Source organism: Pezoporus flaviventris, unplaced genomic scaffold, assembly GCF_033815535.1.
Source record: "Pezoporus flaviventris isolate CSIRO_AGI_PZ_B2104156 unplaced genomic scaffold, CSIRO_AGI_Pfla_v1 ptg000073l, whole genome shotgun sequence".
Lineage (NCBI taxonomy): Eukaryota > Metazoa > Chordata > Aves > Psittaciformes > Psittacidae > Pezoporus > Pezoporus flaviventris.
This window is the reverse complement of record NW_026892621.1, coordinates 4,328,507-4,355,005: the sequence shown is the minus strand read 5'-3', so window position 1 is coordinate 4,355,005 and position 26,499 is coordinate 4,328,507. Positions and strand designations below refer to the sequence as shown.

At 43.4% G+C, this 26,499-nt stretch overlaps 1 protein-coding gene across 4 annotated transcripts in view; it reads left to right on the top strand.

Annotated features, from left to right (window-relative positions):
• EFCC1 (EF-hand and coiled-coil domain containing 1) overlaps window positions 1-26,499 on the top strand; it is a 51,768-nt gene that overhangs the window by 12,573 nt on the left and 12,696 nt on the right. For 3 of the 4 annotated variants that reach the window (XM_061472989.1, XM_061472988.1, XM_061472986.1), the window contains exon 3: window positions 23,977-24,134. In XM_061472989.1, the coding sequence (XP_061328973.1) occupies window positions 23,977-24,134 (158 nt within the window). The remainder of the gene's footprint in view (window positions 1-23,976; window positions 24,135-26,499) is intronic. The other variant, XM_061472987.1, reaches the window with a different exon arrangement.

The following is a 26,499-nucleotide window of genomic DNA, read 5'->3' as shown; positions in this document are numbered from 1 at the left end:
ACTCCTTTAGCAGAGGAAGAAAGAGCAAGAACAGCATCAATAAGAGTGCTCTCAGCTAGTACTGTCAGAAGGACAGTGGGTGTGAAGTATTGCCACCCCTGGCAGGATATGCCCATGTGAATGCACTGACTTTGAATGACAGACCCCTGGAGGCAGGGGCTGGCATCTTTCAGAGGAGTTCTGATCCATCTCTATACAGCAGATTTACATACTGGGTTATTCTTGTGCTGTCAGTCCTATACTTGCTACTTTTCTCCCTTTCCTGTTGTTCCCTCCTCCCCTGGCTTTGCTTTGCTTTAAGGTTTTTGTTCAGTGTGATTTACAGTTCCCAAATGATGCTTCAAATACATTTAAAAATAAGAAACTTCAACAAGTGAATAAATCTACAGCTTTTTAAATACTTTATTTATTTTTAAATACTCTGCAGTATACGAATGACCTAAGCTCTGAATTCACATCACATAACCATGATTAAATATTTTAAATCCTGAGAGTTTTGAGGTGTTTAGACTTGAACTTCATATAAATCAGAGAAGCTGTCAATCCCGAAGGCTTAGCACATGTTGTGAAGTACTGACAGGCATTTATACTTGAATTGCAGCTCTCCAGCCTTACCAGGTTAAGGCTCGGCTGCTGCAAGCAGCACTGTCTGCACCAAACAAGTCTTTTCTTCTGGTTAGGAGACAGGTTACTTACAATCCGAATCACCTCTATATCAAATTGTGTTCTTTTTAGAACAGAATGTAATGAATGCTGGAAAGGTTGCAACTATTTGTTCCCCTTCCACACGAAGCAAGCTTTCCTGTGGCAGGCTGACAAGGAGCAGCCAAAGGAATGGAGCTGTGTTTGTGAAGGAGCATGATGATGCCTGGTACAGAAGTCACCAGGAAGTAATTGAGGCTTTGCTGCCTCAAGTTAAGCTTTCATTTAACAGCCTGCATTTACCTGTCATTACAGAGAGGGAACAAACAAAATGCTCCCCAGACAAAGCAGTCGCTGCCTAGGCAGAGCCCACAAAAGACCCCTGAGCCCTCCCGTGTCTCTGGTCGCTCCCTGGAAGGCAGAGCTGAACCGGTTATTTCTTCCTTCATGTGGCTCTCTAAAGCAAGCAAAGGCCCCAGTGCACAGGAGTGGGGAAAGAAAGAGCAGTTCTGCTCATTACTGTGAAAAAGGAGCTGTCAAGAGGGGCACCTTCTTTCATCCCTCCTCCCTCGCCAGCCTTCTTCTGACCCAGGGAACGGAAGCTTAAATCAGACAGTCAGAATGAGTGATGGAGCTGCATAGCCTGCACAAAACAAAGCGGGAGGCTGCTGGGAGCAGTCGAAGGGGGCCCATCCGAGGGCAGCAGACACACTCAGCTCTTGGTGTCCTTGATTTCATTATGACAGAGGCTGGTGCTTGAACAGCCGCGGTGGGAAGGCAGACCCCCTTCCTTCTGCATCCATAAACACAGGCTGGAAGGCCCCTGCATGCATAAAACGAACAGTAATGCGGGGACATTTACCTTTGGTCAAAGGGAAAAGGATTAGTAGGACCACCAGTGTGACAAAGATCTGAACTACCATCGCTGGGGCTTCAGAAAGGGTCAGAGTAGTGGTGCAACATAAAGCTTAATGCTGGCAACAAGAATGGCTGATTTAATTAAGTTCTGCGTTGGAGGCAGAAGAGTAAAAGAGCTCACAACAGGCGAGGTGAAGGGGAACTGGGAGAGCTGCTGAAACACGGGAGGAAAACCCAGACTGCATTAGTTTTAAAGCCAGGCTTATGAATTACCCTGCATCAGCAGGCAGAGGCCCCACTTCACTTTTGGGTGTTAATGATTCCTGGTGAAGTTAAGCAAAGCAGTGCTTTTGAACGTTTGATTTGTGTTTTAACCACACTTAAAGGAAAGCAACCTTTCAAAGCCCAAACTCCTCCCAGATCCCAGGGAGCATGGGCTGCTTTGCCATGCTTATGGCAATGCTAGATTGTTTTCCATCACTTTATCGATGAAACCATGACACCATGATTTGGCCCAGAATATAATCCAAGTGCCAGGTCAGAGGTGAGTGCTATAAAAGAGGGGTGAACATTTTATGTGGCTTGGATTGTGCATCCTTAAATTTACAGGGCTTTTTAAACAAACGCATACCCTGTGAATGTATTCAGTGCATGATACACATTAAAGACTTTATGTTTTTCAAAGATTATTTGTGTTTAGAGAGGGTACCATGTCATACATTAAACCCCACGATCTACCAAGGTGTCTCTTATCTCATTAAAAAGAGACTATATCTGCAGACTATACCATAGTTCAGAGGTAAGCATCAATTAATCTCTGGAATTAAAAGCAATTAAGTTTCACCTCAGTAATTAGATTCATGTCTCAATCAGAAGTGCATTTGAATCCCAAAGCTTGGATTCAGATCAGAATATCCACTGCTGGAGGGGGAGCTGGATACAGAACTTCAGTTTTATCCTTCTTCTAACCGTGCCTGGTAGTCTGCCTTGGTCAGAGCCTGAAAACATGGTCTGTATTTTAACTTCTCTGGTCTGTATTTTAGTTGGAGAAATATGCTTTTATCACATGGTAAGGAAAGCTACAGTAGTAGGATTATCAGTTGATTTTTAGATAAATATTACTCAGTCAAGATGTTAAAAACCAGTATAAACTGGGAGGAATTGCAGAAGGATCTTGGGATACAGAGGGACTGGATGGCAGCAGGAGATGCTCACTGTGTTCATGACACAGATGCACTTGATGGGGGGAAGAACACCAAACAACCCCGAAGAGCAGTCCTGGCTTCAGTGGAATAGATACAGTGATGGACTCTGAGCTTATTATAACTGCTCAGGAATTACATCTTTGAGCTTTATATCCATAGGAATGTATTCAGCTCCTGAGTTGCAGTGAGGAAAACAAATGTAATATTATAGACTTCATAGAATGGTTTGGGTTGGAAAGGACCTTAAGATCATCAAGTTATCCCCTGGCATGGGCAGGGATGCCTTACACTAGACCATGTCACCCAAGGCTCTGCCCAACCCAAGGAACAGAGACCAATACACGGAACAATTCTGCCTGTTCATAGAAAAACTGTATCAGAAAATGAAATTATGATCCTTCTGCCTAAAACAGAGCAAGACTGGGAAAAGCACAGAAAAGGCAATAAGTGTGCAAAAAAAGGCATGGAAACTCTTTAGCCACTTTCAGATGTGGAAAAGAGACAGCGGAGGAAAGATGCCAAAAATGTCTATGAAATCTTCTTGGAGATCAAGATGAATAAGGAAGAGCTGTTCAGTCCCTTCCAGTGCATGAACTGAGAGTCACCACGTGAAAGCAGGAATCAGGTTCAAAGCAGACAGAAAGAGTGGTTCTTCCACAGTGAGTAGAGCTGCTGTAGTAGTCCTGCAAGGACTGAGCTTAGGGAAGGTGACATGGATTGAAAAAGCACTGAAATAGCAATTAAACACACAAAAACCCAACACCCCAAACAGCAGCTTAGCAGGTATTAAATAGGAAGACGACAGCTCTACCCAGGTCCCCGGGGCAAATCTACACTGCAGTGAAAGGCCAGGGGAAGATGAAGGATGCAAGCAGATACATTATCATGTATGTGTAAGAATTCTCTTTGAACTTTTAATATAGAGAAAATGATAAAATATAGCTCCATTTTAGGAGTGTCTCTAACATCACCTTGGCTTCACCTGCAGGAATCCCAGGTTAGACTGAAGCTTACCTCCCACACTTACAACCTAAGAGGACCCATGCTCTGAGTTGAGCCCTGGCTCAGATGTAAGAGCATAGCTCTGGAAGAATCATTGATTCTTTTCCTTCACATCAGATTCCCCATCTAAAAAGGTGATTACAGCAACCACAGAAGTAGGCAGCTACTACCCACATTACTTAAGGGTTCTACAGTTACCTTTAAGGTGAACCACAAGCTTGAAGATGCTGTTTAACTCTTTATGCACCTAAATGAGAGATGGCTGCTACACAGTATCAGTGGTACTGGAGATGAGCAGGATTTGAAATGTATTAACTGTTTCTCTGATAAGAATAATTTCTCAGAGTGATAAATATCAGCTAGAATGTTGGGAAGTCCCTGACCCCTCTGTTTCAGTGTGAGAGCCAAACTCTGACTTTCAGCTTTAGACAGAAGTTTCTCCTGTGTTGCAACCTCTCACTGTGTTTGTTGCGCAATCCTCATCAGCATGTGCTTGTGGGATATCACATGTAGGACACAGGATTAGATAGCTGGAGAGTCCAAAATCTAGTATGACAAACCCTGCCTTTATGTCACACTTTCACATGCTGGCCTTTGCTCGACAGATGCTTATTGTCCAGTCTCCTATCACTTGATTCGTTTCCATTCAAATCCCACAGGTTCCCTGCTGAGCTGAAAACCAGCACACACTATTCAGTGTGGACATCAGCTTTTGTGTAAGAGACAGCCGTGGCAATATTGCAAAGATTCATTCCAGCCATTCATGCCCACAGTAAAATTTAACCTGAAAAGCTGGGTTTAGAGTTCCTGCCATACTGGCACAGCAAATAACTGCCCTATATAACTGGAAAAGATCATTTGTAGGAGCGTTGGCCCTGTGGTTACTGACACAGGCTGAGGTTGGGGACAAGCAGAGCATTTCACAACCCGGTATGTTTATCAGCAATAAAATACGGACTTCAGCATTTGCATTCCTTTGGCCGCCATGCTGTTGGCAGATGTCTGCCATGGACATATGGGTCTGTGATTTCTCACTTCACTCCAGGTTGTGCACATATATATATGCAGTGCTGAAGTTTCTGTTCATTGATTTAGAGGCCTGTGTGATACCTCACACTCACCATGCATACGCAAGTACCTGTGCCCATAAATGCATAGCTAGCTTCGTTTCTCATACTCAGCTGGGGCTGTCAGGAGAGAAAATGGTGTTCTATAACCCTGGAAAGAAGGATTTTTTCTTATTTCTAGTCCAGATAGTCTAATGAAACACAACATTATAGCCCCATAAAAAATAAAAAAAAAGAATGAAAAGGTTCTAAAACATATAAATGGGCATCCTCTTTTCCATCAAAAACCCCTTTATAAGGGTGTAAGAATAGCCTTAAAATGTACAAGTGGAGGAGAATCAGACTGCAATAGCTGTTCTGTAAACCCCAAAGATTACGTAGCTTATCTGAAATAGATAAGTATCTGGCACACTTGCATTATTCCCAAACTTAGGAATATAAAGCATTTAATTTCCAATAGCACTACTGCTCCCATAACAGTTGGCTTTTATTAATAAATACACCATGACCACTCAAACTGTACTATAGACATCTTTCAAGCATTGTAATAATTCATGTATATGTGATACAGGGACATGATGAAATTACCTCTTTAGATTGTTAAGGAAAATCTCAGTTGAGATCTATTCCATCAGTGTATGGCTTGGAGAAGACTGCATGCTGCAACTTCTAGAGAACTCCATCATGAATATCAAATACAGACAACTTTAAAAGCAACTGGGAGAGTTACACTTACACTTGGACTGTAGGTCCCCTATTCTACCTCTGCAAGGAGAGCCCACCAGGTTTGTAAGCACTGTATTGCAGTTTTCCCTTCAGGAAATTTCAGGTTTAAAAAGAGCCCATTTCTTAGGATGTGACAGTTGCAGTTCTAATCCCCACAGGGTTTCCCTTAATAGATAGTTTTATGCTTTTAACTTTGGGAACTTCTTTCCCATTGCTATAGTTGCTCTGCTGGCATATATATAAGTACACAACAGCGCATGCTGCTCTGCTAAACCTTATATAGTCTAGATGATGCTAAAACCTCTGTAGCACTTTTCAATTAGCCCTGGCCCCACAGGGAATGAACAAGCACTGAATTAAGATAACCAAAATTTGGATTTAGGAGGCATTGCTCAGGAAATGAACCCATGCACCAGGTGAGATTTCTTGAGGGCAGTCGAGATCTGCACTGGTTTTACACTTGACATTGGGAAGGGTTTATTTTGGTTTCATACATCTTACAGAAGAAAAGTCAATTGTGTACCTTGGAAATGATATTACTTTGATTTCAGCATTTCCTATAGAGGGTTAGAGAATCTCTGAGCAAATACCAGGTACAGTTTGGAGAGATGCTCATCATCCCCAAGTCCTGCTGATACTTGCAGTCCACTGACAGTAGAAAAGAGGAGTAAATCCCACCTCTCTGTGCCAGCCCTACCAGCCACATGAAGTGAGGAGATAGATCCAAGTGGTTCCATAGGAGACAGCAGCTTGAGGCTGTACAATCATCAAGCTTATTAGTTAAAACCAAACAAGCAAAACCCCAAAATCATAAAGAGTTTTGAAGAGGAAAGTGAGTATTTTTCAAGCTGCCACCTCACGAATGTGTTCAGATTTCTCAGCTTACACGTTTTCTTCTGTAGTATTGCAGTGACACCACAAATCAACCACGAGAGCAGCACTGAACAGGGCAGCACGGCAACTATAGGGCAAAAATCACATTTTCCTCATAGAAACCCACAAAACCTGTCCACTGATCCCACCCTTGGAAAAACGCTATTCTGCAAACACAACCTTGGCTGCTCAGAAGCGGTCTTTCCAATGCAATGGGTCCACAGCAATAGGCAGAGCTTGGAAATAGTAGATGTGGTTTCTTTCTTAAATCTTCCACAAGACCTTTGCACTGTACATGAGCACAGCCTGGTTGTGTTATACGACCGAAGCAGAGGTGATCTGTCCACTCAGCATGAATTGCTGTCACTTGGTTGTCTGCTGCTGGGGAGTCCCTTCAAGTAACAGGCCCCTCAGCACACAGAGAGAGAAAAGGGCACTCAGAAAATTTAAGCACAACAGTATCAACAGCAGTGGGGAGGAATAACACTGCCAAAATCAATGACATGGTTCTGTGAAATGGTTTAAATACTCAGATAAGCTTTTACATGTCTATAAGGATAAGCTTTTATATGGCCATTAAAGCCCCACACAAGTCCCTATGCACAAACCGTGTGTGGAAATTTCAGAATGCTGGTTGTTGGAACCTGGGAAAAGATGGCTCTGGGCTGGCTCTGTGCCTGCATTTCTCTTTTGAAGCATCCACTGTAGCTCCCTGTCAGAGGCAGGGCACTGGACAAGATCAGACTCTAAGCATGGCATGGTTGTTCCTAAGCTCTTATCTTCTCATATCCATTTGGAGATCAGTACATTCCTGTAAGCCTTACATTTTGTTTGTTTTTCTGTAAGTTGTTATTACATGGAATGGTGATGTAACATCACCATTGTACTCAAATGAGGCTCTGCACAGCTTAAATCAAGCTGCCAATATAGTTTCCATTGTAGAACATGTGGGTTCTACATGATAAGGCTCCAACATGTGGGCTTATCTCTGTTCAAGAAGGACAGAAATTGGATTACAATTCTTATTACAGGAGCAACTGAAAATCCCATTAACTGGCTCCTCATTCAGCCTCATAACGAACCATCCCTCAGACTGGGATGTGCTGGCACAGCCTCGTTATTTCATGAGCAATGGTGTCACTGTGGACTGACCTTCCTGGTTTTGATAACAAATACAGGTAGGTGAAGAAGTAACAGACCCCAGAAGTTCAAATGTGGTTGGTATGGCTCTGCTGAGTCACCAGATAAGTACTGGGAAGGTGAGATACAGTGAGCAATATTCCAGTTGGCACCACCTGTAAGCAGGGGTTAGCCACAATCAGCAGCGCATCCTGTACACAGCAGACCCATTAAACAGCTTTTGATTTCATAGCCGGGCTCTCAGCCCTGCATCTACAAGTCATTTGCAGCAGGGACTTCTAATATACATCCAGCCGAATACAAGTAGACTATCAATGGCAAATTGCACATGGCCAGAAAACGGTATTTCCTAGAATCTCACACAGTCCCAGCTGGAAAAGAGAGCAACTGGAACACCTCCACAGGACCACAGTGCCTGGACCTGCTAGAAGGCTGCAGATGAGGAACTCCTGTGAAATAAAGGCAGGCACTGAATCTCTGCCATAGGTCAAGACTTTGCTTAGCCCTTTCCTGGGCAGTAATGAGACACTCTGGAGTAACCTTTGATCCGTCATGGCCTAAGAACTGAAGTAAACAGCGGTCTTAAGGAATACTGGGAACGCGTATCATGCCATCATGGCTCTGCTACACCATTACGGACCCAGGAGCCTCAATTCTCATTAGTCTCAAAAGTGCATTTAAATAACAATTTTTAAAGCAGCTGCCAGCAATCTCACCACAAGATACTTCGTCATCACCAGTACAGACACCTCGAGGCAGTTGTGCATGACGGGCTAGCTGAAATAGATCTGCAACAGAAATACCCATTCTGTCTGTTTCTAATGATGTGTCTGGGTTTTAACGAGAGATCTGGCAATGATCTGGTGTTTTAGACAAATGCTTCTGCTAGAAAATGAAGTTCAGGCACCAGTTGTTTTTTACCAGCTTAGACCCATCATCAAACCTGGAGCCTGTCACTTCTCAAGCATTAATAGTGGGCCCTTACTCTGAAACTAAGATCATTTCTATTCCCAGAAGGATGGGGACCTGAAAATAAGCGGTGCTGATCCTAAATACCCCAGGTATGGGCAGGATGAATACAGTTCAGTGAGCCTTTGCTAATGCAAAACAGACCTCTGCATGCTCAGGGGATGCTGTCATTAATCCTTTAAAGACATAAACGCACAGCTGGCTTTGCTTACTGCGAGCATCTTGTTTTAAAGACCCTCCAGATAGCTGGTGTTTAAATGTACTCATGCACTGTTTCAAGGAATTTGCAATCAAAAATGCTGGCAGAGCACATTAAATCCTCCCTTTAGCTGCTATTGCAAGCCTGATCACTACAGGATTATAGAGTCTCTCTGTTACTCAACACGCCAGCACACAACAGAGTGGCAAATATTCACCTAATGAGAGATTGTTGCAAGTCTCTTCTAATAATAAGTTAAATAAAGATCACTTTGGAACCACAACTGATGTTTCAGAGGGAAAATGGGTCTCTACTGATAAATTCCAAGCTTAATGCTACAACAGTGTTGCAAACAGACTACATTGATCTTTTTTCCCCACTTAGTTGTTTAAAGTATCCACAGAAGAAAATAAAACCATCTATGTACACTACAAATACCTATTATTAGGGTTTTTCATCTGTCATCTCAGATGAAATACTACCTCTAGATTCCTAGATACTGAGGTACACAGGCAAACACCAGGCTGTTCACCAGTTTTAATTCAAGCAACAAAGAAAACCCCTCAGGCTTTATTGTGGGACTGGGCTGAAGGACATCCAGAAACACTGCAGGGTAGCAGTCCTGTTTCTGCTCCGATTTCAGCTAGACGAAACCTTTTACACTCACTCTACTGGAAACTATACCAAGTAGAATATGCCCTGCCCAAGATGTTTCCATGTAATTCTAGGATGGACCTAGTATAGCTGTCAAAATTCAGACACGTAGTATGGCTAAAAGGGGCTTGGGGTTGGATGCTTTTGGGTTGTGAGGATTTTGAGCTTTTGTTTCATATCTCTCTTGAAAGATAATGTTGCTAATTCCTAAAAGCCTAGCAGTAAAACTCAGGAACACATTCTGCTTTCATTTTTTACCCATTTCTGTATTAGAAATGAGCACAGACTATATTATCCCTAACCAAAATACAAGCAACATGCTGTGAAAGCCAAATCCAACTTACTCCTGACATTTGGCTTTAGTAAACGTAGTGTCAGGAAAATTAAGCTCAAATTTCCTCTTAAGGATTTACAAATTTAAGGGTTTCTTCCTCAAAACCTGTCATCCCACATGCTATATCCCCATTTTCTAAAAGGCCACCTCCACCTACCTGCGACTACACAGACTAATAAGCTCCCTAATGCAGCCAGCATCAACTGGAACACTTCCTTAGTGCGGCTCTACTTGCTTGGAGAGTTCCAAACTTCCTCCTCCCTTTTCAGTGCTCACAGTATAAGTTAGAACAACTTCTCCATGACATTTGGAACTTCAGGGGAGTTTGAAGATGGGTCAGAAAACTTCAAAGTGAAGTTTCTAGAAGGTTTTTATTACAAGTTTTTCTGCGTGTCACATTTTATCCTAACCTGCCCTCCTTCTAATACATAAACCTCAGGATTTGAAACTGTACTGTGGAATGTCAAGGGGTGAAGAAAAATATTAAGTCTCATATTGGATGCAAGAGGAATGGATCAACATTAGAAAATTTGGGATTTGAGCCAAGGCTGAAGCAGATGAGAAGTTTTCCAGAAGAGTTGCCCAGGGCAGCAAAGTGGAAAGAGGAAACAGGGTGGAAAAGCCCGGCTGCAGAAGTTTAAACGTTAGTCACCTACTGTCAACTGAAATAGAGAGTTCAATACACCTTTATAACTACCTGAGCTGTTGAATTCTAGTACAGCCCTATGATGTTAAATTTGTGTTTACAGTAAGAGAACCCAACTGCTATCACCTACCGCTTCAAACAACCGCATTTATTTTAAGTCTTCCTCCTAGTGCTGTGTTACAGAGAACTCCTGAGAACTGCTTCCTGTTTTTCATACAGATTTCCCTCTTTTCCTGTGGAAACCTATTGAGGAAACTCTATGAAAACAAAAGGAAGTATCTGTTTCGAAATACCTGTGAGACTGCCCAGAAGAACTGGCTTTACCCACGGTGGGCTCCCATTGGGGCAGAGGCTGCATATGATGTGAGTGGTGCTGTGTCCCACAGAGGCAACTCTGAGCGCTCAAACAAGCTATGGGGTGTCTGCACAGAGGGGACAAGAGGGCAAAACCTGCCACGAGCATTGCCTTAGGACAATTAAATAAGGGGAAAAGACAAAGCAAAGCAAAGAAAGAAAGCATTTTGTTAGAATCATTTAGAGTAACGCTGATTGGGAAAACATGAGTCCAGGTTCCCCAGCCTTCCCATAAGGAGTTTTCCCCAGCAACAATTTCCATCTGCCCCTCTCTCCTTCACCTCATTTCTGAGCTCTGCTACTCGAGAGCAACCACAGGGCTGTGCTATACTCTCTGGTGTCCACAGATGACCAGCCATTACTCAGGGAGTAACACGGCAGCACTGATCCATATGTGAGTAAAGATCTTCCCTACAGAATGTACCTTGTTTCAAAACCTAATGGCAGCAAGTTTTGCAATACCTTAAATACACATCACCTTAAACAGAATCACTCTCAGTTGATTTCTGCATTACTTCAGTTACCTTTAAGGTAGCTTTGATTTGCTTTAATCTAAGTTTGAAGACTGTGGAGCTAAAAAATCCAGATAAAAGTAGCAAATGTACTTAATGTATGTCCACATAATTTTGTGTCTGTTTCTGAAGGCCTGCTCAGCCCACTGAATCTGGATGACATTTACCCCCCAAGTACTGCAGTTCTGCTGAATGGCTGAGTGTTTCAAAGACCAACTGCAGGGATTGTGAAAGGATGGAAGGTGCTTTTGTTTCCAATGTTCATACTCTTGTTAGATAATCTACATGCACTTTCCAGCGCAGTATCTACTTGCTCAGTCAAGTTTTCTGCTTGTTCGGTTAAAATAGCTGAAAAAAAGTAGGGTTGTGGGGAGGAGCAAGAGTTATTTTAAGTTCTAATAAAATCTGCCTGCTCCTTTGCCCTGCAAAAGCAAGTCATGTTATCACTGACAGTATGGTTCTTGTCAAGGGCTTCTGCCAGGATTTCACTGTACCATTGCCCTAGTTAACAGGGAACACACCTGAAGGGTCTACAGGCAATTTTAGGAAATTATCCCAGCCATACATCAGTGCTGAAGAAACTATACCACCACCAGCTCTTCACAGAATCATGGAATGGTTTGGGTTGGAAAGGGCCTTAAGATCATCCAGTTCCAACCCCTGCCATGGGCAGGGACACCTCACACTAAACCATGTCATCCAAGGCTCTGTCCAGCCTGGCCTTGAACACTGCCAGGGATGGAGCATTCACAGCTTCCCTGGGCAACCCATTCCAGTGCCTCACCACTCTCACAGTAAAGAACTTCTTCCCTATATCCAATCTAAACTTCCCCTGTTTCAGTTTGAACCCATCACCCCTTGTCCTATCGCTGCAGTCCCTGGTGACTCTTCCTGAGGGAGACCATGAGCCTGCTGATTTCAGACAGGTTAGGTCATGATTCCCTTACACTGGCACAATATATGTTTATGGTAAGTTACATCATTTGCATCCTGCACCAGCAGTCCTGCAGTCTAACCCCACAGCCACATTCTATACAAATACAGGCCTTAATAGTGCAGCAGCAATTCCAGAAATGAGAAGCCATCAAGATCTGGCCAATAATCCATTGGCATCAAGCAGCCCTGTCCAGCTAATGCTAATATGACTACGATAGCATGTTTAGCTTCTGTCTTTGCTGGCCTACTGTGTCCAAGTTACACCTCTTAAGTGTCTTTCAATGTATGCTTATTCCCATTGCCCAGTTGCTTAACCATTTTAGCTTGCAGTCCCTTGCAGTAGCATCCTTGCTCTGCTGGAAGGCATCAGTAAAACCCAGAGGTACATTAACCTACATTTCTGGCATCTCATTTTTCAGAAGAGACAGAAACAAATCAGCCCAGCCTTTTTCTCCCTCCACTAAATACTTGTATTAATTTAGGTTGACTTTCTACAAGTGTTCAGTGATGTTGCAAACGGGCATCCTGCAAGTCCCAGGTGAGTAACTGGCAGAAGAGATGGAGGAGTACATCCCAGGGGACTAGTGGAGATTGCCTGAACCTTATCTGAATCCCAGTTTTATGAAATGAGCACAGTATAATCTTATTAGAGAAACTGGAAGATAGCTTATAAATGAAAAGCATTAGGAAGGCTGTTAAATGAGCTTGTACAAACCATAACCTGAACTTGGAGCGGGTCAGTGGTTTGAAAACAGTAACACAGGAATCTACTCAGTAAGGATGTATGTAACTTCATTTATGTAAGGGTTGCAACTGATACAATGGAGCTAAAGTGTAGTTAAACTGGTTTATCTCGATGGGACTATATCTTTGGTTTAAAATATGCACTTGCTCACCTATTCTGTTGTAGTAGGAAAGAGACCATGAAAAGTTTAAACTTAGGCAAAGCTGAAGTAAATCTGCTGATAAATTCAATGCAAACCTGCTTGGACTGGGGTTCATCAGTGAAAGAAATTGGAGGCACTGCTAAGACAAACAGAGGTCCACCCATGGAGAAAGCAGATGAGCCAGAGTGCTGAACACACAGGGTAAAGAAATCAGTTCTTATACACAGGGAACAGTTATGTAAGGTTATGGGACATCTCTGTCACTGCCCTTTCAACCTCTAAATAATACATTTCTTATTCAAACATGTAACCAATAAAAGATTAAATAGAAGCTGCTGTATTTGCTGTCAAAATATACCTAGGACTATAATAAATGCAGGAATACTAAACCATCTTTTCTGATCATAGAGAACTGGCAAATGACTTTATAAACATTTGGGAAGGAAAGTTATTAAGTTGGGATTACTATAAAGGCAGTGTTATTCTGCACAAGTCAGCTACCAGAACAGTAAAGGCTTCAAGAAAACAAAGGGCAGGCTGCTTTCAGGAAACTTAAAACTAGTTCAAATAAGCACCAGAATAGCACAGAGATTAAATATGAAGGAGCATGCAGAATTATACAGTATTGAGTAGAGAAACAGCCTCTCAAGAGGTAAGGATGTTTTGACGAACATCAGTGAAACAGAAAACACAACAGTATGAGGTAATTGTTGTGGTTTCCTGATACAGGATCTGAGGAACATGGAAGCTGTGACTTCCCCACGCTCACAGCAGAGGGTTGCTGGCACTGACACCTCGGGCTCAGGTCCCACAGAACCCACGTGCTCCCTTTGCACACTGAGGGCCCAGCAGTGGCCTCAGGACGGCTCTGCAGGGACCAAACAGTGAGACAGGCCTTCATGGAGCTGTCCTGCGGGAGCTTGAGAAGTGTTTGACTCAGCCACAGGATCGATGGGTGCAGCCCCTCCTGTTAACATACGTTAATGATGCATTTTCCAGCTCGGTAGGAAATAACTTGCAGCCACTTTAACAGCAACGTTGTGCCTTAAGTGAGCCATCTTCCTGTTCTGCCACTCCACATCCATGAGGCTCTGTGTCTGTGAAGTTCTGAAGTACGTCCTAAAGGAATTCACATGGCAGTCCATGGGAAGGGGCACGTATCTCAGCGATATCTGCAGGTCTGCAAACATCAGAGAACTGACAAAGAGCCTTTTGTCAGACATTGTAAGCTCTAAGAGCTTATTCAGTAGGATCCCCACCCTGCTGCCAAGTACTCCCTGACTCTGTTTAGGAAGAGCACATTTCTTTATCTAGGAGACATTAAAACCATCACTGGACATACGATCTTTACTGACGTACGCTCTAGCACACAGAAGATAACAGAAGGATTCCTTGGGATTAAGTAGCACGTGTCTACGTGAAGGAGTACACGAGAGGGGTTGGTGTTATACAAGCAATGGCAGAAGGAAATTATCTCCAGGGCCACAGCTCTGTTGCATTTTTTTATCTGGCTTCTATGCCTTATATCAAGTGTCTGGGTTATAGCTATCAGCGGTTTAGAATTTCACGGTATTTATTAGTTTTTCATTGTAGGCTTTCAAGCATCCCTCTGTAAAATACAAGTCAGGGTTCCAGGAGAGAATTCCAAAAATAAAGCTTTGGAGGTCAGGAAGAAGGCTTTGGAGAATACATACACGCACCTCATGCTGATGTAATTAGGGGGGGCTATGGTGGTGTTTGTTCATATGCCTCTGTTGCTATTCCTTATAGGCTAAAAGGAGATATCAAAAAATGTCCAGAGAAGTTCTGCCAATGAGACTGCCCACCTGACTGGAAGCAAAGAGGGCTGGGAATCATAGAATTCTGGCTTGGGAGGGACCTCAGGGATCATCTGGTTCAACCTTTCTTGGCTGAAGCATGGTCTCTAGTGAGAACTTGTTCTTACATGAGCTTCAGGCTCACCTCAGACACACACTGGAGAAGTAAATTTTGCACTGCTTGTCTGAAGTGGACCCATAACATTGCTAAAGGAGTCTCCAGCTAACACCAGGCGGCAGGGTTGGGGGATGTAAACCTGAGGAAGGGCACTCACAGGATGTGAAGTATCTCATGGAAAGCAGCCTGGCACAGCCCCCAGTGCTGAAGTGGCAGCCTGGATCCAGGCCACTGCCAATACCATCCACATTCTCTTCTGCTGTTGTGGAACACAGCTGACTTGGCTGGTATAGCATGGTGTGCAAACCAACAGCAGAAGTCTTCTTAATGCACCTGCACAAAGCCAGCTACCCTGAATTACTGCTGCACCCACAGGGCCTATGAGGAATGTCCACCAAGGGGCATTAGGCTTTCTGTGCTGAAAAGATTTAACATATTGGTGTAACAGGGAGATGCTGTTATTTAACCAATGGTTAGTGGTCAGTGCGATACTAAATAAAGCCCTTCTGGTCCTTCAGCTATCCCTCAGCATTGTCTCTTCAGATACAGACTGTTGGGCTACTTCACATTATTGTGGGGTCTAGCACCAGTCCCAGGTCCAATCTGTTGAGTCTTGGGGGCTTTTGGAATGATTCTGACATTGCCAGCTTCAGCTACACTAAATTAAAACAATTGTTCCAATATTCAAGGGAAGCCCCAGAGCAGAGCTATGTAACAGATAAAGATGGAGTACTGGATCTGTGACTTCTATTTGCATGACTAGGAGGAAAGTTGCATCCAAGCTTTTAATTCAGAGTGCCACCAAGCTTTGTGCAAGCTTTAGCAAGTAGCTTTTGAACTATTAGCCCCATCAAGAACAAGTGCCACTTTGATTTACCTCGTTTTAGTTAGGTCTGCATCTCCAGATTTCAGTGCAAGTATGAGAATTGCTAGCTGCAGGGTGTGGTAATAGAGCTCCTGATTCCAGTGGAACAACATCTGGGAATTATTTCCGTTAGCTTGTCACAAAAGAATTCGAGGGGCAGGAATATCTGAATGACATGATTCCAAAGTGATGTATGTTTCTCCTGGATAGTACAGTGGCTACTGTCCTTAAAATACCCCTCACGGAGGAAAAAGCAGCCTGGTTCATCAAGGATATACTCAAGAACTACCGCCATGTAACGTAATCTCTTGCTAGGTGCAGGATTCATAACAGCACTATAGTTACCTCATCTGTTTAGCCTAGTTACCAAATGTTGTCTTCCACAGAGCAGCCCAAATGACTAATAGTTTATTAATAATGGTAAACGAACTAAAGGTTAAGGAAAACTCAGATCTTGAGCTGTGTCTCGGAGCTGAAAGGAATGCACTCTGTAAATCCCAGAAACAGGTCCGTGCAGTTTGAATTCAACTTCCTTAGTCATTTATTTGCAAGAAGCTTATGTATGCATGGGGGTGTGTGTATATCCATGCATGAGAGCACCTAATTTGTACTTAGGCTTAATGCACTGACATTTATCTTAACTGTAAATGACAGTCGTGGTCGGACACTTCTTGATTGCCTAAGCAGCCTTTTTTCCAAACAGATCTGGATATCCCACTTGCCCTTGGTCATCAAGCTTGTAGTAAGCGTGGTTAAAGCCCTTCCCAAATCTTTGCTCGCGAAGCCAAGCCATCAATATGGCCTTAACTGGTAGGTTGAAAAGGAATGAGGAGGTTTTTGGTATTCTCTTCACCACAGCATGATCTACCAGACTAAAGATTGCATTCAGAACTTTCTGCTCATTTTAGGTGCCCACTTCTTTCAATGCTCACAGTACCTGGTGTTTCAGGGCAACCCACACACAGCATTGTCTCCATGGTCCCATGCTTTGGCTGCAGCTCTCCTAAGATACTGTGGAGATGCAGCCCCATAGTCTCAAATTCCATGCCAAAAAAACCCTGAACCATTAGGACCCTCTTATTACCTGCACACCCAGAACAGGGCGTTATGTGTAGAAAGCCTCATTTGCCCAGCATTATGCAGGGTCTCTGGTGGAGATGAGAGTAGAATCTACCTCCTCAAAGGAGCATTTATTTGCTTTAACAACAGTACCCATTCTGTCCCTGTGTCTCACCTGACTTGCCACTTGTAGCTTTCACAGATGAAGAATGAACTGCAGAAGTTTCCTTCTCTTTAAAGTTGCTGTCCATCCACAGAATTCATTCATCCCCTGCCTTGAATGAGGCAAAGGTCACATAGGAAATTTCCCAAATAACCTTAAAAAAAACAAAACCAAACCAAATACACTTAACGCACAAGGACTCATAGGAGGTAGCATCCTCATGACATCTGTGATCTCCATGAACAGGGTCAGATTCTCTACATTCTCTGCATAGATTTCTGCTCCTGGTTAACTGAGCGACTGACAGCACAGTAAATTCCCATCCTCCGTGGGGAGCTGCAGAGGGGGAGGGAGGAGAAACTCATTTGTAAATGGTTTGTCCAAACAGGTACTGATAGGAGAGCAGTGGCAAGACTTCAAGAACCTGGATAACATCCCACATTATATCAGGGAGCATGTTTGACCCTTAAGCACTTCCTGATGCATATTTCATCCTTTGTCCCTTTATCTCTATCCCAGCCCTGTCTCCTTTCCCCATGTTCACAGCTGCTGCTGCTGTAATTCTCATTCTCACTGCAACCACTGTACCTGTTCAGGTTGTAATTCAATGGTGTGTTTCCGTGGGCAGTAAAACCCAACCAAAAGGTCTCCATCTGCCTACCCCTTCCCAGCCCTGTGCTTTGCCATCCCCTGACTCTCAGGCCATGCACTGATCCAAGCTGCAGGCTCCTCTCTAGAAATAAGAGGAGTGTTTTAAACACACCTCATGTCACAAATCTAGCGTCATAGCAGCACAAGCACGTGCACAACTTGCACAACGGTCACGTATGAGAAGGTGCAGAGTGGAAGCAAGGTTTAAAGGAGGGAGATGTGTTTCTTCTTGGCCATGGACTGAAGCATGTCCAGTACTTCCGAGCTCTTCGAAACAGTCTGTGCTGCAGACAAAGGAGATACAAGGCCTTTTAGGAATTCATTGACTTCTGTTATTTTTGTTTGCCTGAAATCGAAAAGATCATCCTACGAAATTAATGTATGGTGAGAAATTTAACCCAAACGACACAGGAAAGCAACGTGCAAGGGAAAAGCTGTGCATGGAAATTAGCATGGCAGCAAGGCAGAACTCTGCTACTCGTGACAGTGCCAAGATGTGCCTGTTCATAGAGGATGTGGAGGAAGAGATTCTGCAAGAAAACACATTGCAATCAGCAACGTTGTTTTTGTTCTAGAAGATGGTGACTTTGGCAAGAAAGTGAAAGTCAGTCAGTAACAGGAAACCTCCCAGCACTGTAGCTGGTATTATAAAGGCTCTTTAACTACATCTTTATGATAGCTACTAAAACCTCATATTTAATACTTTACAGATCAAACTGTTTAGAACCTGAGATTAAGAAATGTAAAATCCAGATTGCTCCGAGGAAGTTCATTCATATGATTCCTATTGGAGAGGGGCTCACAGCACCAACCAAAGACAGATGCAGTCAAAACGCCAAACAGACACTAAGCTCCAGCCTGAACACTTATTTGATCTGAATGTTACATGAAAAGTCATAAATAAATCAGAAATGTGCACACCTTCTGAACTCTGTGACTCCCTGTAGGAGAAAAAATCAAAACTGAAACCATTCCAGGTTCCCTGAACTGGGACAGTTGGGGTAAAACAGCACAAAAATAAAGATCACACCTCCTTCTGGTTACAAACTCCTCATACACTTCTCAAAGTGCACCTGAGGTTGTGGAACTATAGTGAGGGCAATGTCCACGTTCAGACAGCTGTTTGATCTGCTCCATACAATCCTCCTGGTTAAAGGTCTATGAATGTGAAGCTAAATAATTCCTCAGTTACTTTATGCTAGTTAGGAATGACTGAGGTTTAAGATGTGTTTAGCACCAGAAGCGGGGCGGGGAGGGGGGGTCCCACAACAATAGGAGGAGAGGCAATTAAAAGCCAATTAGTCATGGTCATTGCTTCAAGGTCCAGCACTTTGCAAACGCTCTCTTCTCCAACTTTCCTTCTCCAGAGCTGCCCATTATCTGCAGCACAAAGACTCTGACGTGAATGTGGACTGTCTGCCTGTCTCCATGGGAGCCTGGCCACACTGCTCCATACCCAAACGCTTCCCAGGCAGCCCCAGCACTACTTTCCCCTCTGATCTTTGCCCTAAACAAATGGTCTGTTTATTCACTCTTCTTCTCATTTATGGAGACCCATTTGATGCTGTATGAATGCTGATGAGAAAAGAATTAAACCTATGTTTAAGAATGAGTGAAGATTCCTCCTTCGAGCATTTACCATGACAGCAAAAGCTAACAGTTGGCCTCTTTTGTCAGGCTGCTCTTTACATCCCCAAAACTGTGCCACTTGGAAATTAAAGATGCAGCTTTGGCACTGAAGCAAATAAAAAGTGAATGAATGTAGGATCCTATATTGATGGCAAAATTAAAAGAAGGAAACAGCCCCTTTCTTCCAACAGGCAGCAAAGATTCATTAGTATCCTTAAGGCTATCCTTAAGCTGTTCTGTGCAACACTGCTGTCTAGCACCTTCTTCAATCCATCTCATGTTTAGTTTCTGGTTATAGTTAGGGAAAGGCAAGTTTGCCCTTGCAGCTACGTGAGCAGTGTTAGAAGTTTCTGTATAGCCAAAAAGCTCTCTAGCTGTGCCTCCTGATCTTTGGCACCAAACCTGGCAGGTGACACCAGGTTTGGATGACATGAATGAAAGCCAGCTGTTCATACATCCCTCCTTGGGAGCTCCACTGCACAGGACATCCCCCTCCCTTTACCTCTGTCATCAGGCTAGTGTCCTGTCCTTTCCTCTCGCCTTCCACGGTCACTGCTGGGGATAAACCCGTACCCAGCACCCCACAGCACTGGGCTCCAGGCAAGATGGACCAAAACAACACATTTCCAGTTCTGTTATTTCCAGTGGATCCTTGACATTGTCTATTAGCTGCTGTCCTGGGGGGCGATGGATGGTTAACATTTCTGTATGTGCTCGTGCTGCTGCTTGCTTTTTCCCTTCATTTTTATCTGGCAGGATGAGCTCTGAAATTCCAGCTTGTCTGCCCACGCATTCCTTTAAACACATTTAAAGATCTGCCCCTTTGCTGAACACCTTGAAGGTAATTTCCACGTGTGGTTCTAGAAAACAGGGCTGCATCTGAATCCAGGCTGCCTTTTATTGGGGGTATAAGGTTCGCTAACTTGGCTTGTATTTCTTGTGGTGGGGAAACTAAGGCACGGTGTGATTTGGTATAAATGATAGACCCTGCGCCAGAACCAGGGTTTAAATTCTGAAGCACCTGGGTGTGAAAACTCTTGCTGAAAACTTCGTTTCTTTCCATTTCCCCAGATGAGCATCTCCAGAGAAGACAGACGGGGCTGTCTTTAGCCAATAGTGCGTGTGCTGTCTGCGTGGCTCCCTTCATTTCTCCACATTAGGAGATAGCTGATGAGGTCCTCTCAAGAAAGATGAATTATATATATTATATATTATACATATATAGAATTACCAGATTTCATCAACTAATTATAAGTTCCCTTGCAAGAACTATGCAGAAGATAGAGCTATTATTTAGGTCTGGCTTGAGTCTCATCTGGGAAGAGAGAGTCTGCTACTCGAAGTCCTGAACTCTATGGGAAGGATTGGGTTTCTTTCCAAACTTCTCCTTGGACTTCAAGCTCAATGGAAGCGAGGCTGCCAGGTGTAACGTGTGGATACCACCAGCAGATATCCCATTGAACATCCCAGCAGTCACCCACTTTTGCTAGAAAAGACTTCCATGATACTTGAATATTATCAGTGGTTTATGGGTTAAAATCTTAAGCTGCTCTGAGGCTACAGTGAGTATTCACTGGAAAGCCACATGTCTGCACGATGTGAATTGGCTCTGGAGGCCTCCGAAGTGATGCTGCCGCCCAAACCTGAAAGAACAATCTGCACAAAACCAGGCTCAGTCCTCAAGAAGCTGTCAAGGATTTTTATTGCACACCAGAGCCCAAGATACTTGTGTCTTAAATGAAGGAAATTAACACACCTCAGAAAAAATAAAACATATATATATATATGTCCCCCGTGGGCAGGGGGACACTACTATATTGCACTGTGCAGAACACCAAAGCTCTGCGATGCTTCCAAGAGCCCCATTTTGAATGTTCAAGCTTAACAGTGCTTCTGATCTGTGCACTGCTTTATCATTCCTTTTTCCAGCACTAATGGAGCTAACTGACTAGCCAGGCTCTGTTCTGGAGACTGCTCTTTCCCTTAGCTTACAGGAAATCCAATTGTTGCTAAGCTAAATCATGCCAAAAGTCATAAATAAAACATGGCATTGGGGTTTATGCAATCAGCTCTGCTCGAGGGGGTAAATAAATGGTTTCCCTCAGCTTCTGTCCGTACACAAATCCTGACACACTGACTTTGGTGGTTGTTGCTGTTAAATTCCTGGTCTTACTTCACATACTTGGACAAGCAACAAGGGCACTACTATTGGTGTGGTTCTGGAGGAACTGGCAGTAGCTGCGTTAGATTAAACAAAAGCTCTCTGCAGTACTTATCTTCAACTTGGCACCAGCTTTTCTATTGCTACATCCCAAGTCCTGTTTACAGCAGTAGTAGAATTCACAGGCAGGAAGTATGTAGATTTGTACAAAAAGATGATGGTCTACAACTTGTTTCAGCAGGACTAATTGCTCAGGGCTTTAACTCTCACTTCTGGTTGATGACTATTGAATGTGTTCAGCACGAGAAATGCTCAACATTCACTAGCCCAAAACTAAACTGAGGAGGAATTTGGAGGGACCTTAACTGACTTAAAAAAACTCTTGAATTCAGTTTGCTTTCTTCTGCATCTAGATTCCTTGTGATCTATCTGGCAGCTCCTACTGGGAAAAGTAGAACTAGTATATGATCTAAACAGGAAAATATCCTGATGTAACCATTGAAAGAAAAATGCTTGCCAAATAGAAAAAAAAGGAAGCAATAGAAATACACTCTATAGGAAATGTAGAATATTATGTTACACAACGCACACAAGCTCGCTATGGATTGGACTTGGTGTTCGATTCACTCCATACCTGAGGGGTAGCCTATTCCTACCTTGGAAAATGCTTGATATCAAACTTATATGTGTGGACTGATCCACCACATTTCCATTTATCCAATGTAATTATGAGTTTCTTACTGAATTATAGCAGTCTAATTTCTTAAATTCTTCATAGCTTTGATTTCAGCAACATTTTGTGGCATTAAGTTACATATGTACATTGTGGGGGAAAAAAAAAGACTCCTAAAATAAATTCAGTATTAGTGTTGCCTTTCCATGTCATAGAAACTATTTACTACTCTGCATGTAAATAGGAGTGTCTGAATTGATTACGTCAACTGTTTCATACTTCCATGGTATTTCCTCTGAATAAGTGATACTGTCATTCAGTACATCCTATGAAACAGCAGGTATGAGAGTCAAACTGAACCAAACCAAATGTATTCCAATAAGAGAGCAGTAGCTCCAATGGACTCGTCATTTCTGGCATTTCACATTCCATTCCCATTCTTCACAAAATGTAATATTTTATTAGAATCCCAGCCTGGTTTGTGCTGGAAGGGACCTTAAAGCTCCTCCAGCTCCAGCCCCTGCCACGGGCAGGGACCCCTTCCACTAGAGCAGCTTGCTCCAAGCCCCTGTGTCCAACCTGGCCTTGAACACTGCCAGGGATGGGGCAGCCACAGCTTCTCTGGGCACCCTGTGCCAGCGCCTCAGCACCCTCACAGGGAAGAGCTTCTGCCTAAGAGCTCATCTCAGTCTCCCCTCTGGCAGGTTAAAGCCGTTCCCCTCGGCCTGTCCCTACAGGCCCTTGTCCAAAGCCCCTCTCCAGGCTTCTTGCAGGCCCCTTTTAGGTATTAGAAGGCTGAATTATTAAGGAAATAAACCCATGTTGTTAGATTTTAGCTTGTGTGCAGTAGATGTTTCAACTGTACTACACCCAATGACTTACAGTGACCTGCCTCATTTCTTGATTGACAGACGGGTCCTTTTCCTGACTGGATTAGAACATTTTCAACTCAACTACATGTATATATGTTCTGGATTTTTTCTCTAACATGTGCTACCCTGAATTTCCTTGAAGGTTTTGCCCTAGTCCTGTCCATTTAGGTAACTATAAACTCCTCAGTCTGAACAGTCACTGTCCTTCATTGAACTTCATTTCTTTTCTCAATATCATTTTGTTGGCAAATTTAGGGGCTCGTACTCATCAGGTACATTACTTGATCTGTGTATCACCACTTGAAAGCAGTTTCCTCTAAAACACACAGGTGTAATACCCTCCACATTCTATTCAGGAAAACTCACCATTTCCAATGAGGTAGCAATGCAGAAGCACATTGCTGAGATGCTTCTTACCATTAACTCACTGATTTTCAGATGTCTCTCTGTTTCTGTATCATTCCTTTTGACTTTTCAGTGGCTGACACTGCTTTGTCTCCAGTACTCGAAAGATTCAGGTCAAAACTGCCTGACATTTTGGAGTCAGAGAACCAGCCCAAGTGACCAGAGGCAAGACTTGCTACCCTAGCCGTGGTGTTATGGTGCCCACAGTAAAGATGAGGCATGCACTGCCATAAACTGCCAGTGGGGAAGGAAGAGTTTATGACCAGAGTAGAATGTTCTCATATGTAGCTTCTAGATGTCTTTGACCTGAACTAGAGGCTATAACTAGCATTTAGTTCTTACTACCTAAAGAACAGCTGAAGGTCACCTTCCTTTGATTCTCTGTGAAGCAACCAAATGCAGCCCTCAGGGGTTTCATTCTGCAAGCACAGATACCCCTGTTTTGCTATGGCAAGTCTGCACGAGTGCAGTCAGAGTCATTCATGTGCTACGCTGTGTGTGTTTATCTTGCTTTCTCCTACTTCCTACAGGTCCACTTGACTTCACCCTTCCTTTGCAGGTCAGAAATGGTGAGATTCCAGCTTCCCTCAAGCAGCAGCCCTGAGCAGGAGGAGGGAGCAGCCTTACCAGACGGGAGATGCTGCCTGGCTGTCGAACAACAGGACCGGCGCTCGCCCACCGGCGGGGCTGGGGCTTCTGAGAACGGTACCAAACCCAGTACCCAAGCACTGTAGCCCCTCACTGGTCTGTAAGATCCTCAGCAGAAAAACTAATATAGCTATTAAGCCCAGCAAAGCCAGAAACCAGTCCTAATGAATCTTGAAATCCTAGACCTAAATAAAAGGTAATATCCCAACTTTCTATCCCTCAGTCCCTAAGTAATTTTATGCTCAGGGAAAGATTGAAGGTATTGCTTAGACCTATGGTTTAAAAAACTGATTTTCTCATATGATTCACTTCACCAAAACCTTTTTCCTGGCTTAAAAGTATGACGTTTTCGTTTCTTTATAAATAAAGGCTCAGAACTGCAGCAAAACAACTTCCAGCAGAGCCATGTGCAGTTAATAGTGTACAGTTACCCTCTGGAAACGTGCTGGCTACTTCAGTGACTCTGAAAAGGTCCAACTTGTTTAGCACATGCAGCACTAACTGCTGCCCTAAAATTGACACTTGTGCTGTCTCATGGGACCACATGAGGCATCCTTTGAAGGCCTTCTGAGGTCACTGGGGTTGCCAAGGGCTTTGCAGAGCAGCCAGTTAGAAGGGCTCTCAAAGAGACAGCTATGTGGGGGACTCATTTTACTGCTGTAACGCTGAGACACATTTATGACAGCCATCATAGAAGGTAAACATCTTCTGCCTCCCATGCCCAGTAGACAGCAAATGCCAAGTGTGCTAAGTCTGCCTTACCTTCAGCGATTATTTGGGGTTTTTTTGAATACGTCTAGTTCAAAGAAGACAAAAGCACTTATCTGACATCAGCTGTAAGTAACAGGGTATCTTTACTGCCGACTGGAGTGACAGAAACTTAATGTTAGGTATTTATTGCCTGGACCTGGCAAGCAGCTGCTTGGGAATGTGAAAAATGATGACATTTCAATACAATTAACGCTGCAGCATGTTCTCCATATGGTTTGACTTGTAAAGTAAACCTGTTTTCACTAAGACTTTTATCAAATCAGACACTTTGCCAGCTCAAAGGCAGTTGCCATGTCTACGCTTACCCATATTTCAAGTACAAGCAGCTTTTTAGCAAAAGCTTTTCAAAGAAATAAATAAAGAAATAAACCGTGGGTTTATAGATTTGAAACCATGAAAAACTGCTCCATCGGATAAAAAAGGATTAGTCGGGCAGAAAAGGAAAACAACTCAGAAAGCTGAACAAATAAAAGGATGCGCAAACACCTGGGATGAACCTCGATACGCCAGGCGAATACATCTAGGTGCAGAATTAGTTATGGGCTTTTATATACATTTTAGTAAATATTAATGTCTTAGAGCAGAAAAACAATTGCGTCAGTGGAATAGGACAAGTTATTCTACATTAGCTAGTTCACAAGTTAATGCCTGAATATCACAATAATAAAGTGTAAAATACTAGCATAGTAGAAGAATTTTAATGAAATACTGGCTTTATGTTAAAGGAGATGAAGGTTTTGCTTTTCCTTTCTGCTTTCCAGTCCTGCTAATCATAACCTAAGATCTCTTTCAGAGAAGTCTCTTTTCCCTACACATTCAATCAGAGCAGAGGACATTCCTATGGTGGTGAAAGCACTACAAGAGTCTTCAATATCTTAGCATGAAGACTGCTTGAGACTCACAGGCCTTTTCTTCTGTTTCTAAAAGCCTCATCTGAGTGCCTGCTATGCCAGATGCTGCAATTCATTCACTGGGTTAAACATACCCGCTGAAGCTCTTCAAGGAATCCATAGTACTGCGTGATCAGTTCTCACAGCACCCACAACGGTTGTAAACTGTGGTTGTTGTCCCTTTGAACTCCTGCAACAAGATAATTAGTGATGCTAGAAAAAGCTCACTGCTAATGTATCAAAGACTGAACGTAGAAAGTCTCTTTTTGTTGGTGGTTTGGCTGTGCACAGCTTCACGGCAAGCAAGCACTTGTAGTAAGTTAGTTTATACAGTGTGAGGATTGCCCTGAGAATACAGCCATTCATTCTGTAATTAAAAGAGCAACAAAGCACGCAATTGAGCTTTGTTCCTGCTTAGGCAATACATTAGTGAACATGATAACCTATAGAGTAGGCACAGTGGATGCCACTGGAATGGAAGTTGCATTAACAAACGTATGTACAATGTTAACCAAAGGGGGAAAACAACATTTTTCCTTTGGTGCTGGAAATAGAGCTGGGGAGGCTGAAGCATGCCATGGGCTGTCAGTGGGCAGCAAGGGCTTCTGCAGAGCCTGCCAAGAGGTCCTGAACACCCCCCAGGCAGCAACCACTCACTGCCTCCTGGCACAGAGACCTGCAGCTCACGTACAACTTCTCACAGCAACAGCTTGCAAATGGTGATGTAGCTTGGGCTGCAGGTGCTGTGCCCTTGAACGAGACACAAAAACACG